Source organism: Triplophysa rosa, linkage group LG12, assembly GCF_024868665.1.
Source record: "Triplophysa rosa linkage group LG12, Trosa_1v2, whole genome shotgun sequence".
NCBI classification, from domain to species: domain Eukaryota; kingdom Metazoa; phylum Chordata; class Actinopteri; order Cypriniformes; family Nemacheilidae; genus Triplophysa; species Triplophysa rosa.
This window is the reverse complement of record NC_079901.1, coordinates 1,639,722-1,655,768: the sequence shown is the minus strand read 5'-3', so window position 1 is coordinate 1,655,768 and position 16,047 is coordinate 1,639,722. Positions and strand designations below refer to the sequence as shown.

Below are 16,047 nucleotides of genomic sequence, written 5' to 3'. Positions count from 1 at the left end.
TAGCTGCGGCTTGCCTGTAGAAGCCTTATACTAAACCTCTTGTCAAGTTTGCCTACCTTAGCCAAGTCTTGTCTAGTCTTGTCTCAGTTTAATAGCACTTACCTTCCTTGCTTTCCTCGCTCTGTCTTCTGCTCTGTTCCCTTCAGCAGCTTGCATCGGCGCTCCGGTCAGTGGTCATTTCAACGAGAGGATTCCCCGTGGGTGGACTCTCCAGCAACTCCTTCAGGCACGGCTTTTCCCCTCTCTGTCTACGCGGACTCCGAGTCGAGTGAGGTCACCAGGCGCTACCGCCCAACTCTCAGCACCGGCAGCCAATCCTCGACTCTCTGCGCTGACTGTTGATTCCTCCGGAGGGATACGCCTGCAACCTGTTTTTTGTTACTTTTCTCCCTGTCTTCGTCAGTATAATAAAGACTCTGTTTCTTCCCCCCCCGCACTTGGGTCTCCCGTGGTTCTGTCATGACACAAACGTTACTGCGCATTCGCACGTTCGTGGACTGCCCTTAACTTCTGGTACACATTTGCAAACAATAGAGTGCCTGTTGATTATTTCTGATAACAAGCGAAAGAAACGGAAAAGAACCGTTACTTTGCTAAACTAGTTTCTTTGATATTTTTCATTTAGACTGCGATAACAAGCCCAACCGCTAGATGTCCCAGATGGTTTGTTTAAATGTGACCAAACTATAGGACCCATTTAACAAATCGTTTATTTAATACAATTACTTTGCAATTAAATAATAATAATTGTATTAATATTAACATAAATTAAATAAAATATAAATAGTTTCATTATCAGACACTAGCCAAACACAGACCGGAAGTTAACTGCAGTCCCGGCGCACGCACGTCCGATGAAACGGTCTTTCACTAACTAGTGTTAGAATATATACCGGAGCACATGCATCTACCCGTTATGGTTAGGGGCCTAGTACACTGGGCCAGCTAACCCATCTGAGTGCATCACGCATTTCAGAGGGAGGGGCTTCACCGAACAAGGGACAAAATTTTCAGGAGGAGGGAAACAGCAATAAATGTAAAATATGTGACAAATCATGCTTTAAAAAAAATATCAATTGATATGTTATATTACACCCAAAAAAATCCAATCAAGATGACAAAACCATTATTCACCAAAATGCACTCTAACACCATAACAAGGTTATGGTTCTTATTTACTTACTTATGTTTCTGTTGGCAGACAACAAAAACGTATGTAATAGTGAGTGAACTCGACCACTTAAAACTAGGGCTGGAACGATACACTAATCTTCCAATTCAATACTATCCTGATACTGTAATGGAACACTTTGGAGGCATATGGTAAGTAACTTTGCACAACGTTTATTGAACACAACACAGTCAATAGCAGGTAAGTGTTGGTGAAGATATAAATAGCGGATGCAAGTAGCAGAATGGTAATACTATCCTTTGTGAAACAGGAGATCGTGGACGCTGAGCTGAAGATCTGATGGCTTGGAAGAAGATGTAGGAGTAGCACAAAGAAGATAAGTAGAACACAGATGACGACGAGGAACACACTCAAACGAGGAGACTTCGACGAGGGACTTTCAGGTAGGTACTTGGGTAAGTAATACAGGTTAGAGTCTGTTTCATTGCTGAGACCATACAACAACTGAGTGAGGAGTGTGTGCTTGTATGCTGGGATTGATGAGGAACAGGTGATGGTGATTAATATTCGGGTGAGAGAGTTCATGGTGGAGGTGTGGTGAGAGAGCCTGGCTCCATGACAGTACCTCCCTCTCCACAGCCCGCTCCTGAGGGCCGAGGACCCAGTCGTCGCAGTGGTCTACCTCTGCCTCGTGGTGCGGGTCGACTGGGATGCTCATGGGGAAAGGTGGTGAGGAGAGCGGGGTCTAAAATGTCGTCCCTTGGGACCCAGGAGCGTTCTTTGGGTCCATACCCCTCCCAGTCGAGCAGGCATTCTAGTCTACCACCACGGCAATGGGAGTCCAGGATCTCCTTCACCAAGTAGATGGTCCCGTCTTTCAGGTTTAGGAGGAGGGGGTTCTTCTTACTGGCAAGGCTCTGTGGGGAGATCAGAGGGAGATGAGAGATATGGTTTCAGAAGTGAGACATAGAAGGATGGTTGAATGTAATAAGAGGGCGGGAGCTTGAGGAGTTATGTGACAGGGTTCATTTGACGGACAATGATTCTGGGACTTTACTTTCGACATGGAGTCTTGAGTCGGATGTCTCTAATGGAGAGCCACACCATCTGCCCAGGCTGATACTGCGAGGTCTCATTTTTTAATCTTTTGGTGCCTGAATCTTTTGGCGACGTATGGCTCTTTGCAGATGGTGATGAGCGTTGTCCTAGATCCTCTCGCTCTCCTGGAACCAGTGGTTGATGACTGGCACCTCAGTCAGTTCCCCTGACCAGGGAAACAGGGGTGGCTGGTAACCGAGTACGCATTGGAAGGCGGTTAGCTCGGTGGCTGGCTGACGTATAGAGTTCTGGGCGTACTTGGCCCAGCAGAGGAACTGGCTCCAGGACTCCTGGTGGTCATGGCAAAATGTCAGAAAGAACCTGTTAACCAGGTTCATCAGGTGGTAACCTGAGGACAAACTCACAGTCATACCCAGGAGAGAGAAAAATGCACGCCACACCCTTGAAATAAATTGAGGTCCACGATCAGAGACAATGTCCTCTGGGATCAGGTAATACCGGAACAAAAGATGCATTAGGAGCTGTGCGGATTCCATGGCTGTGGGAAGACCTTTGAGGGGAAACACACAAGTGTTACCGGAGGATGGAGGTAAGTCTGTGATGAAATCCACTCCTAGGTGTGACCATGGCTGATGAGAAATTAGGAGAGGATGGAGCTTTCCTTCAGGTAAGTGTCTGGAGCTCTTGGAGATGGAGCAGGCTCTACAAGACTGGATGAACCGTCTCACATCCGCTGCCATACCGGACCACCAGAAGCTCTCCTTGAGAAGCGAGATGGTTCCATTGGCCCCTGGGTGGATTTCTGTGTGCTGCAGTTAAATACTGCAGATTCTTGTGGTCTGTGTATCTGTGAGCACCCCTCAACCAATGCCTCCATTCCTCCAATGCTAACTTGATTGCTAGTAGTTCTTTATCCCCGGTGTCATTGTTCCTTTCCGCCGGGGTGAGTTTATGGGAGTAGAAGGGACACGGATGGAGTACAGATGGCTTGCCCTGCTGCTGAGAAAGCACTGCTCCTACCCCGGAAGATGAGATGTCTACCTCGACGATGAAGGGTAGAGATGGATCGGGATGTCGTCGTCGGAGTGGCGCTGAGGAGAAATTTTCCTTCAGGTGTTCAAATGCTTCGGTGGCCAAGGGAGACCAGCACAGGGATTTGGGTTTCTTCTTGAGGAGGTCTGTGAGTGAGAGAACTGTGGAGCTGAAGTTCTTAATGAATTGCCGGTAGAAGTTGGCAAAACCCAGAAAAGTTGAAGTTCTTTGATGGTTGTGGGTGTTGGCCAGTTGCGTACTGCTGCCACCTTCCGCTCGTCCATGGCGATACCCTTACTGGAGATGTGTTAACCAAGAAACTGGATGGAAGATAGGTGGAAGGCTATACTTTTCAGCTTTGAGGTGCAGGTGATGTTCCCTGGGGCGCTGTAGGACCTCCGCAGCATGGTGCTGATGTTCCTGAGGCTTTGAGGAGTAGATCAGAATGTCGTCTATGTAGACAATCACGAACTGATGCATAAAGTCTCTGAGGACCTCATGCATGAAATCCTGGAATACTGAAGGTGCGTTATTCAGTCCATATGGCATGACTAAGTATTCATAGTGACCTGTAGGTGTCACGAATGCCGTCTTACACTCTTCTCCTTGTCTTATACGCACCAGATTGTAAGCGCTTCAGACGTCCAGCTTGGTAAAGATGGTCGCTCCCCTGAGCTGTTCTTCTGGGTGTCATGTAGGAGCTGTGCATGTAGTGGGGCTATGACAGAGAGTATCGGGTTATTCTCATCTGACATAACACATGTAGCACTACCTTCACTGGTTTCATGGCCTGAATGAATTCCTCTGCATTGGATATGTCCGACTCAGTCAAGGTGCTGATATCATTCTCTCTCTTCCACTGCTCAGGTGAGAGCAGTGCAGCTGTTACTGCAGGCTGTTGTTCTAGGAAACGTTCAACCTTCTCATTGGCACTATTCCATCTCGTTAAAACGTCTGTTATCAGGAGGGAGCTCCGGTAACTTGTTTTTCTGCAAAGCATGAAGCCCTGCAGCACTTCCGTGGAAAAATCCGGTAACGCGTCGTACTCATCCAAGTAACTTTGCAACAGCTGGCAGCTTTGGTGCATACTGTGAGGCCAGGTTGAGAATGTGCATTTGATATGGAGAAATTGGGCAGCTATAGCAATATTAGATGCATTGTCTGTGACTAAAGCAGGGTCTTTACCCGTTAAGTTCTATTCAGTCACTACATGACGAAGCAGCTCTGCAAGATTTGACTGTCTCTGAAAAAGAATCTTCGATGGTATAACGTACCTCGACTCCAAAGTATAGATCATATTTCTAAAACCTGCATTTTCCCCAATGCTACACAGATAAATGTCTTTGTAAAAACAAAGTGATGCGTTTTGCTTTCTCCGAAGTGCTCGGTAATTTACTCAATGTCACATCCAGAGTCATTTGGGTTGCTGCAGGTTGTTTGGCGTTCAGCTCAACATTCAGCTCTAGATGGTGCCGAGCAAGGTGTGCACTTCAGTTGGTCGTATCGCCACAATATGCTATCAGTGTATGGCAGAGTTTGCATACTGTTTTAGTCATGTCTAGTGCTGCTTTTCCCGGCAAAGTGTAAAATTCAAAGTGTTTCCACACTTGGGATTTAAAACGTGAAGGTGCCGAAATAATTCTCAAGGTTTCTCATTCTCATGGCCTCCACCATGGTTTTGCTTTCTCGCACCAGCTTCAAACGGATATGACGTCATCTAATACAGATAACAACAAATGCCTTTTGCCGTCTGTTGGAATAAAAGTGGTAACTCCACCACCTCTTAGGAAAAGTAAAATAAATAAATATAAATCGATTCTGAGATAAACCAATCAATTTTTAAATAAAATGTTAAAAAAGAATAGCGATAGTTAGGAGAATTGATTCCACCCCCCCCCCCCCCACTTAAAACTACACACCAGCAGTTTCTTTCATTGAACTGCTAAAATCCGTCTGTGTTCATGTTTATATACCCAGACAGTTATTGCATTTTGAATCATAAATGCAAAAAACAAGGTCAATAAGTAATTAGTTATTGGAAACGCTGTTTGTCCATGAATGTTCTGCTTCTCCCTGCCGCTTGGTGAACAGAGTAGACACAGAGAGAGGCGATCCTGCGCTAGGAAAGCAAGTTGGCAACACTATAAAGAATGCCGAAAAGTAAACAAAGTAACCAACTGCAGTCAGTAAGACATTTTATTACATCATTTATACAGGGAGAGTGTAGATAACATTTTCATTTAATGAGCAGTCTTCATAGAAACTCATTCAACCACATATACAAACACACAAAACTATATTTTTTCCCAAAACATCCTTATAATAAAACACCAGTTTAACAGAGATGTATTTTATCAACTTACCAGTGAATGTGTTTGGGAAACACTGAAATAAAGGGGCTTCAATGCAATGAGTTACTTACGCATTCCATTCTTCCTATGTCTAACGTCTACGGGAGTGTCGCAACTTTCAACAGCTCTGATTAGTAGTAGTAGGAGAATGAGAAGGGGGAGTATTAAGCGTACTTTAAGATCTTTTTTAAGATTTTTATTCTGATTTAACATTTATTTAAAATCCATGTAAATACTTTATTAAGTTGTAAATGTGAGAGGTCTAAAAAGCTGCCTTATTAATAATCTCAATACCACATGCAAAATAAACAAACCAAAAAAGTGACAATTCTGTCATCATCTAGTCACCCATTTGTCATTTCAAACCTGTGCGACTTTCTTTTTTCAGCAGAACACAAAAGAAGATATTTTAAAGAAACGCCGGCACCCATTCACTTCTATTGTATGGACACAAAACCAATGCAAGTGAAAGGGGTCCAGTTAACAACATTCTTCAAAATATCTTCTTTTGCGTTCTGCGGAATTCATTTTTGGGTGAACTATCACTTAAATGGTGATGTATCTGTCTGGCTGTAGTGAATCAGGTGGCAGAGAAGATAGAGACTCTCGGTCAGCTTGTCATGAAGACGAGGAGAACTTTAAAAGGACACGGGAATAAAGTGCTGTGTATGGACTGGTGCCTGGACAAGAGAAGACTGGTCAGCTCCTCTCAGGTAACATTACTCATACTGCTTGATCACTTCTCAGTTTTCATGGATGAAAAACAAGAAATTGCTTTTAACATGTTGTCTGTTGTCCTAAAGGGTTAGAAGCCATAGTTAATTAGTTATCAAGCCATTTTATCATGTCTCCTGTAGGATGGAAAAGTCATTGTGTGGGATGCATACACAACCAATAAGGTAAATATTTCAATATGTGGCACTATACTTTTCTGTATGTAAAATAGAGAAATGTTTTTTTTTCTGTGCAGCTTAATCTGCAGGTTTTACATACACGGTACATGGGTTTGGGTTTTAAATGCTAGAGAGACAGAGAGAGAGAGATTATCTGAAGTAACCATTAGTTTTTGTACATGTGTGTAGATAACATAAACATCTCTTACGATACTATACCAGCTGAAGTATCACCATACTGTGCCGTGTTCATAATTAAAATCTACAAAATAAACCACATTTTCTTAATGCACATATCTAAATGAAACATTTTGTATTTACTACAGTAAACTGTATTATACTGTTCACCACACTGTTTTGTGGTATTAACTATAGTAATTGGATGAATTCATATTTACCATGGTAACAGTTTACTATAGTAAATACTAAAGTACACTAGACCATTTTTCACGTGGAAATTCATTCAAATGTGCGACATATTTATTTATACAGCAAAGTTTAGAAAGGGAAATGTTAGGCTTACTTTAAATTTAAAACTAAAATGACAAGTTGTTGGCAGAATATTTTAACTGAGTCAGTGAATCATTAAACCAATTCGTTAGAAACGAAAAAATTCTCTTGATGAATGACTCACTGATGACTGACAAATATTTCTGATAAAGCTGCTGCCTTGTTTATATTATTTTTTACAGAAAATATGAATATAATTCATCACCTTAGAATTAAAAGGTTCTGAAAATATTCACATTTTCCTATTCTGTGATAACTTGTTTACATTATGTGATGGTTGTTCTGTAAGTTAAGTTCTGTAAGACTTTTGTTATAACATTAAGAGGTTCCAACTAGTCAAACTCAAACTTGGTTCTTCTGTAAGGTTCTATTTGTAAGTTTATCAGCACTTTGAATACACACAAGAGGACCAAATCAGGATCGGCTTTCTTTGATCCCTATTTCCATCTTTTTTTTATTAATTCTTAAAATGTCTTTTTATTAATTCTTAAAATGTCTTAAAATTACAATATTAAGCCTTAAAGTTCAAAAAGTCAACAATTTAATTCATTGATGTGGTCTTATGCTGCCTTCACATGCTCTTGGAATTATCGGAAATAAGTTTCTGAATTTCCGAGGTAAAAAATGCACATGAACGCACTCTGATGACACGTTTCCCACTGGGAAGTTGGGAAATCATTTTGATACCCAAATTCCCCAGATGGACGGGCCTTAAACTTCAAACATGGCGCATGGGAGAAGGATTTCTGCTGTGACAGATATGCTTCATTTGTTTTTTTTCCGCAACAGCTTCATTGCCTTGTCTTGGTCATATTTACGTAATTAGTACATATATTAATAAACATTTGAAACATACTGTATGTTTTATACACAGCAAAAACAGCATGTATTTCACCAATATGTGGTAAAACTTTACAGTAGTATGTATGGTTGAAAACTTTTACTATATTGTGTCCCGCACTGCTCCGAGACTCATAGGTTGAAAATAAAAATGCACCTTTATTCCCGACGTAATAATCCATGAAACAAATAATCCAAACACAGGCAATCAGTCCACACAGGGCAAATAAATCCAAAGAGCAAAGGCAAAACAGGGTAATCTGACGAACAAGGCAAAAACAAAGAACCAGGTATCTATTAGTGATGGGCGCTTTCGAAACACTGCTTCATGAAGCTTCGAAACCTTTATGAATCTTTTGTTTCAAATCAGTGCTTCGGAGCGCGTATCAAACTGGCCAAATTACGTGCCTTTGGGAAACGAGGCTTCGTTACATCATTACCATTTCAAAAGGTTTTGTAACTCCCATGTTTCACCACTAAGGGGTGTTGATTTGAAATTGAACTCATAAACCGGTGTCTACTATGGTTTTTACTAATAGGTGGTCAAGTTTTACTATGTAGATTTAAAATAAACCAGAAATGAATCAATTATGTTTGTAGAAATTTATAGTCAGTTATCATCTTAAGATGTCCTAATGCTACCTGACATGAAATCTAGAGAAATTTCACTATAAACACAAACAAGACTGAGTAGGCAAAAATGATCATTTGGCTTTTAAATACATAATATCTAAGATAAGTGGAGTGAAGTTTTTGAGGTGTATGGTTTGTGATCCGCAACTAAGTTATCTAAGTTAACTAAGTGTTAAGTTATCTTAAAACCATGTCATCAATGTTAAAACAAATGCACTCCCAAAACCCTGATTTATTGGATTGGCAAACATCTGATGGAGATGATGTTCATAGACAAAGCATGCATGAAGTGCTTCACACTTACTCTTCTGGACATCTTACAGACAAAAGTGATTAAAGAACAAATTTTGATGTGATTAAAGAAACGTTAACCTCTCAAATCCGAAAAACTGCACACTATAAATATTTACAAAATACACACAGTATACATGAATCATTTCAAATTTATTTTTAGCTTGACCAAAGGGGATTTTTGAGGCTTTAGTGGACATGATCAAAGAGACAGCCATTTTCAGTGGTGGAGGATGAGGCTTCAGGGGCGAGATATGTTTTTTCAAAAAGAGGTTGTGTTGCAAAAAGTGAATCATTAACTGCAATTGCTTAAACATTACAAAAGCTTATTTTGTTAAATAAAAATATAAAAGGATGCTTCTGTCTTGTTGTAGTCTTATCACAGTTTAATCTTTGTCAAACATAATTTCCCTTTCATACATAAGTGTGTGTGGTTTAAAACTAAATGTGAAACATCTTGTTGAGTTCTTACAATTAATATCTGGAAATAAAGATAAAGCTAACTTTGTATGACACTGAAACATTTAAAAAATCCTTTTCAGATGTATAACAGTATCTTCACTTTACCTGTCATGATTCTGCCTCATCATGTCATGTCTTTCTTGGTCTGGTGGCAGGATCATGACAGAGCCTTGTGTTTTGTGTGGAGAGAAGCATATTATTGTCTGTCACGACTTAAAGGGCACGACTTATAATGTGTTAAAACATTAATACGTGTCCACAGTGTCTGTAAACAAGCAGTCTAAACAGTAAAAAATGTGCTCACTCCTTTTTTAATAATTTGCGTAATTCAAAAACCCTGTTGGTAAAAGCAAAGATTTGAATTCTGCCGTTAATGTCGTCACTCAACGGCAAAGCCCGCCCTGCAGTGGTGACGATCTGCCCTATTTGCTTAGACACAGTCCCATCCCATGTGGGAAGTACAACAATTGCCATCGTTAGATCGTCACTGGAGCTAAACAATGTCTGCGCCACGGAGGCACTACAGTTGTTCTGTATTAGGATGTACCGACCAGCATAACTGTCTCCATAGACTCCCGCAAGCTGAGTTACAGAGAACAGCATGGTTCAATTTCCTTCATGAAGGCAATGTCCCGCTGAGAATCGGTAATGTATTTCACGTTTCCGCCAATCATTTCACGCCGGACTGCTTCAAGAATGAGGGCCAGTACAACGCTGGACTGTTAATGAGGTTGCTACTGAAACCGGGAGCAATACCAACACTTCGTGCCCAGTCCTCATATCCAGTAGTGATGGGAAGTTCGAGTCATTTTTGCGATTCGGATGTTTGAATCTCGTTCAGCAAAATGAACGAATCTTTTTTCGAGTCATTTCGTTCATTTCGTTCATCTGAGCAGAGTTAAATTAATGTTGCATGTTAATAGCCGAATTACCCCATAACGTTTATTTATGCTAGTTTTGATCAGATATACTGGTGCTGGTCATATAATTAGAATATCATCAAAAAGTTGATTTATTTCACTAATTCCATTCAAAAAGTGAAACTTGTATATTATATTCATTCATTACACACAGACTGATACATTTCAAATGTTTATTTCTTTTAATTTGATGATTATAACTGACAACTAATGAAAATCCCAAATTCAGTATCTCAGAAAATTAGAATATTACTTAAGACCAATACAAAGAAAGGAGTTTTAGAAATCTTGGCCAACTGAAAAGTATGAACATGAAAAGTATGAGCATGCACTGCACTCAATACTTAGTTGGGGCTCCTTTTGCCTGAATTACTGCAGCAATGCGGCGTGGCATGGAGTGGATCAGTCTGTGGCACTGCTCAGGTGTTATGAGAGCCCAGGTTGCTCTGATAGTGGCCTTCAGCTCTTCTGCATTGTTGGGTCTGGCATATCGCATCTTCCTCTTCACAATACCCCATAGATTTTCTATGGGGTTAAGGTCAGGCGAGTTTGCTGGCCAATTAAGAACAGGGATACCATGGTCCTTAAACCAGGTACTGGTAGCTTTGGCACTGTGTGCAGGTGCCAAGTCCTGTTGGAAAATGAAATCTGCATCTCCATAAAGTTGGTCAGCAGCAGGAAGCATCAGAAGCGTCTCGCCTGGCCTAAAGACAAAAAGGACTGGACTGCTGCTGAGTGGTCCAAAGTTATGTTCTCTGATGAAAGTAAATTTTGCATTTCCTTTGGAAATCAGGGTCCCAGAGTCTGGAGGAAGAGAGGAGAGGCACCGAATCCACGTTGCTTGAGGTCAAGTGTAAAGTTTCCACAGTCAGTAATGGTTTGGGGTGCCATGTCATCTGCTGGTGTTGGTCTACTGTGTTTTCTGAGGTCCAAGGTCAACGCAGCCGTATACCAGGAAGTTTTAGAGCACTTCATTCTTCCTGCTTCTGACCAACTTTATGGAGATGCAGATTTCATTTTCCAACAGGACTTGGCACCAGCACACAGTGCCAAAGCTACCAGTACCTGGTTTAAGGACCATGGTATCCCTGTTCTTAATTGGCCAGCAAACTCGCCTGACCTTAACGCCATAGAAAATCTATGGGGTATTGTGAAGAGGAAGATGCGATATGCCAGACCCAACAATGCAGAAGAGCTGAAGGCCACTATCAGAGCAACCTGGGCTCTCATAACACCTGAGCAGTGCCACAGACTGATCCACTCCATGCCACGCCGCATTGCTGCAGTAATTCAGGCAAAAGGAGCCCCAACTATGTATTGAGTGCTGTACATGCTCATACTTTTCATGTTCATACTTTTCAGTTGGCCAAGATTTCTAAAACTCCTTTCTTTGTATTGGTCTTAAGTAATATTCTAATTTTCTGAGATACTGAATTTGGGATTTTCATTAGTTGTCAGTTATAATCATCAAATTAAAAGAAATAAACATTTGAAATATATCAGTCTGTGTGTAATGAATGAATATAATATACAAGTTTCACTTTTTGAAAGGAATTAGTGAAATAAATTAACTTTTTGATGATATTCTAATTATATGACCAGCACCTGTATAATAAGAAATAACTTATATTGTAGTTAGGGACAAGTTATGAAAAACAGTTATTTAATTATTTCCTGGCAGCATTTCTGTAAAGTTATGTATTTATAATTCATTAACAATTTTGGGTCACTCAGGTATGCAATAAGGTTTACAGGTTGTTGTTTTTTACTAAAAAGTCTCATGTAGTTTGAAAAGTATAGGCTATTGAAATCATTTAAATGTGCAATTATTTAATAAGAGATCACTTGTATAATATATGCATTAGACATAAACACTGACTTTACTAGTGTTGCTTATGTTTATATTTTGTCAGCACAGTTCTTATGCAAAATAGTTAGTTATTAAGGTAAATTATAAACACATGCAGAAATCCACAAGAAACATTTATGAATATACTGACAGAAAAAAGAACAGAACGGTACGTTTTAGAGAAGATGTTTATTGCACATATCTTTTGATCATTTTATATTTCTTCCTATAATACAACATAACACGTACATCATGCATTTGACTGATGATCCGGGAAGTGGTCACGTAAAGGCAGGCATAGGCTACACTGTGCGAGTTCGGTCCGAATTTGAGGGGAATTCTGAGTCGGGCCAAATTTATCCTTTCTCGTACATCGTTTGTCATCCAGTGTACAGTGGGATTCGAGAGCCGATTACCCTCTCCCGACCGGCAATCGGAAGGTCGGACGAATATCTGACATGTCAGAAATGTTGGTCGTGAGTGTATCGCATTCGTTATGTTTTCTCTCACTGCGCCTGCGCTAAAACCAAACCATGGCTTCGCGGCGTGTGAAGTGGACAGAAGTGATGGAGGCAAAACTCGTCGAATTATGGTAGCAAAATTCATGTCTTATTGTGTGGAGTCACTTTCTCAAAGAGGAAATGAAAGTCCTCCACAGACATTCTAAGAAGGTCCCGCGCCCATCATCCATTTACATTAAACATGCACAATTTCAAGACCAGAAATGGCACAGTGATATCAGCTCATGAAAGCAGTGAAATACACATTTGCTGACGTAAACATACAAGTGAAGCCTTAATATGATGTATTTTTTGTAAGTAGGTATGAGTATGTATCACTTTTTGTGATAGTCTGGGTAAAATACAAGATTGTATGTACTGTGAACAGATTATATTTAGCTTGAAGATCTTATGATGAGCCACAATCCATTCAAACGCATAATCTTTCTTCGACATAAAACGCAAAGAGTGAGGTCTGTTGCTTATCTCAAGTTCGCGTTGCAAAATTGATAAACCACATTGGCCGCGTCTTCCAAGCCACCTGCGCATCCATATATGCCGGCGTCTCTCTTTTTTTTAGGCGTTTCGACACACAGAACTGCGAGGGTGGCCAAGGCAGTGCGTTTCTTCGTTGAAAGCATGTAGTAAACTGCCACACCAGGTGATCGGAGTTCCCACGTGTGTATTTCACACGCAGTGAGAAAGCAGCAAGTCGCAGAGCGAAAATCGGACCGCACAGTGAGAGCACATAAATCGCGAGCTTGATATTTACTTCGCATGCGGTTTACTCGTACAGTGTGAGTTGGTATTTCACAAGAACTTCGCTGAAATCGCACAGTGTATGCCCGCCTTGACGTTAAAGACTCAGACTCGGACTCGAAGACCCCGGTACAGGCTGCAGGTTTGCCTGCGGAGCTACCATTTGACAAAAGAACAAAAGGGCTCGGACCCGATGACTCGAGAGACGAACTAATCATTTCTCTTTCCGGTATAAGGACTCGGACCCGATGACTCGAGAGACGAACTAATCATTTCGCTTTCCGGTATAAGGACTCGTACCCAATGACTCGAGAGACGAACTAATCATTTCTCTTTCCGGTATAAAAGAACGAAAGGACTCGGACCCGATGACTCGAGAGACGAACTTCATTACTGTTTCTGGTACAATGTTGCACATGCGCGGTCAACACAAAATGAACGAATCACTCGCTGAGACACTCGTTTAAAGATTCGTTCAAAAAGAACGAATCGTTCATGAACGACCCATCACTAATATCCAGCAGAAGCAGTAACGTTAAGTATCACACATCATATTGTTGCTGATTAGTCTTTGAAAATTGCCACTCTTAATGTGCTTGTTATCGCGCTATATTGGTAATGTTGCTAACAATAGAAGTACAGCGTCTAAATGTATTTATTGACGCTGCCCTCACATGCTGTCAGGCTTATCGTAAACAATAAGTAAAGTAAGAGTGACAGTAAATGATAGAACAACGTTGAAAGCGTATTATAACTGTAGTAACGTTAAACTATACCTGCTCGACCTCCATGCAGCATTTATTCTCTCACTCTGTAGTCATTTTACTGCAAATCCCACACGAGCACCTGCACAGCGATTTATACATTATCATGACGGACCATGCTAATGCTTATCGATCACTTGAAGAACGTTCATTTCACAATAACTGCAAAATGACAACTAACCATTCGGAAACGTCCTATTCCATTCTTAAGGTTGTCACTTCTTGTGTCTCTCCATCAGTCTCAGACTCCGGTTCGTACATATAGGGCTGAACACCACTAACAATTACTGACATTTTGATTTTTTGTTTTGGCCGGTAACATTACGCATCAGCACGAGTTCCTGAAACTCCACCCTCCTCTGGAGAGGGGGCTTGGATGAAAAGCTCATTAACATTTAAAGAGATATAAGCAAAATCGGTGCGTTTTTACGCACACTCAAAAACGGGCAACTTCAACATTCTATAATAAATGATCCGCTGGGCATTTTGAGCTAAAACTTCACATACACACTCTGGGGACACCAGAGACTTATTTCACATCTAGTAAAACCATTCGAACAACCTCTCCTTTAATATGCGTTCTCTGCGGTCTCGTTTATAGCCCCGACCCTCTCGTTCCCTTGTTAGCTTTCCATCATTGTTGATTCCTTAGTAAGTTGCCACGTTTATTGCTCTTGCCTGGTCTAGTGGGTATTTAGTGTTAGTCCTGTCTAAGTTTTATATAGTTTAGTTAGTTTCCCTGTTCGCCTGTTTTGTCCCCCTTGTGGGAGGTTTTGGTTTATGTTTTATATGTTTTGATAGTCTTGTTGTCGTTTGTTCCCCCATCATGGGTGTTTTGCTTTGTGTTTTGTAATAAGGTCTTTTTGTTTCCTGTCCATCACTGTCTGCACCTGGGTCCTCATTGCAAACAATGACATTACCTGCTTATTTGTCTACACAGCTTTAATGACAAATAAGTGTATAATTAAAAGGGGAAAGTGATGGTTATCCTAATTGTGTTAATGCTCTGATGATTATAATTAAATACAATTAAAACACAAAATGCATGCACTAATATTTAATGAAACATAGATTTCTAATTTATTTTACAATTTTAATAAAACTTTAGCAATTGTTTGTATAATCTGTCATTGAGTTTGGAATAAGATCTCAATGCTTTTACAACATTTTCACCAGTAGGTGGCACCAGCATGTGGTGTTTCGAACGCTTCGAAAACCTGAGTCATTTTTGTGGAAGTATTTCAATGCCATTAGTCTTTGAAGCAAAAAAGCATGTTGAATTACCACTAATCAAAAATAAAGCTGTTGCATTACCAGTGCTTGCATTTTTAGAGTCTGCAATTCAATATGGTTGTATATTTAAGCTGTGAATATTTCAAATTGAAACATTTCACGCACAATTTCACCGTTAAAAAGTTCAATAATCAAAATTCGCCTTTTAAATTTCAATTTAAAATTGAAATTTTAAAAAATTCAACTTGTTATAAAATACAACCTTTAATTTTCGACAGACAATTTTCAGTCCATATTATTTCGGTTTAAAAATTCGCTTCCACAAATTCAGTGGTTCAAATTCGACTTGAAATTCAAAGTTTCACATCCGGGAATCCCAGGAGAAGCAATAGAGTGCCGATTCCGCCAATGCATGATCTCTACCTGCTGCCTGACCGCTTCACCAGCAGGTGGTGCAAGTCGCTTCTGACGAAGACCAAAGCAAGAAATGCAGATACTTTTTATATGTTTGCAGCACAGTCCACTCATCTGCTCGATTAAGTGAATTTATTTGATCTCATAGATCTCTTCTGCATCATCAAGAAAAAAATAATTGTTTCTTGTACTGGCAGCTTAGCTCACCACTATCAGCCCTGGAACGGACATGGAGCACGGGGACAATTCCAGGTGGCCTGGAATCAGTGGACTATTCATACATTTATAATATTAATTTAATTATTTAAATATCCTACCCGATCTACTAGTACTGCCTATCTATAGTAAGAGTTTATGTTTGTATTTGGCTTGCTATTTATACGCATTCATTACTTTTTACGTGCA

At 40.4% G+C, this 16,047-nt stretch overlaps 3 protein-coding genes across 6 annotated transcripts in view; 1 reads left to right on the top strand and 2 right to left on the bottom strand.

Annotated features, from left to right (window-relative positions):
* The window catches only part of LOC130562398 (uncharacterized), a 34,542-nt gene extending 34,425 nt beyond the window's left edge, over window positions 1–117 (bottom strand). Inside the window, exon 1 of the mRNA XM_057347330.1 lies at window positions 103–117. The gene's annotated coding sequence lies outside the window, so the exon portion shown is untranslated. The remainder of the gene's footprint in view (window positions 1–102) is intronic.
* The window catches only part of gnb5b (guanine nucleotide binding protein (G protein), beta 5b), a 91,957-nt gene that overhangs the window by 48,258 nt on the left and 27,652 nt on the right, over window positions 1–16,047 (top strand). For all 4 annotated transcript variants that reach the window (XM_057347328.1, XM_057347326.1, XM_057347329.1 and 1 more), the window contains 2 exons: window positions 6,151–6,287; window positions 6,432–6,473. In XM_057347328.1, the coding sequence (XP_057203311.1) occupies window positions 6,151–6,287; window positions 6,432–6,473 (179 nt within the window). The remainder of the gene's footprint in view (window positions 1–6,150; window positions 6,288–6,431; window positions 6,474–16,047) is intronic.
* LOC130562399 (chromobox protein homolog 7-like) lies at window positions 1,009–5,079 on the bottom strand. The gene is made up of 2 exons (XM_057347331.1): window positions 2,190–5,079; window positions 1,009–2,049 (listed from the first exon to the last, which is right to left on the bottom strand). The coding sequence occupies exons 1-2, from the start codon at window positions 2,196–2,198 to the stop codon at window positions 1,714–1,716; spliced, it is 345 nt and encodes a 114-aa protein (XP_057203314.1). The 5' UTR covers window positions 2,199–5,079; the 3' UTR covers window positions 1,009–1,713.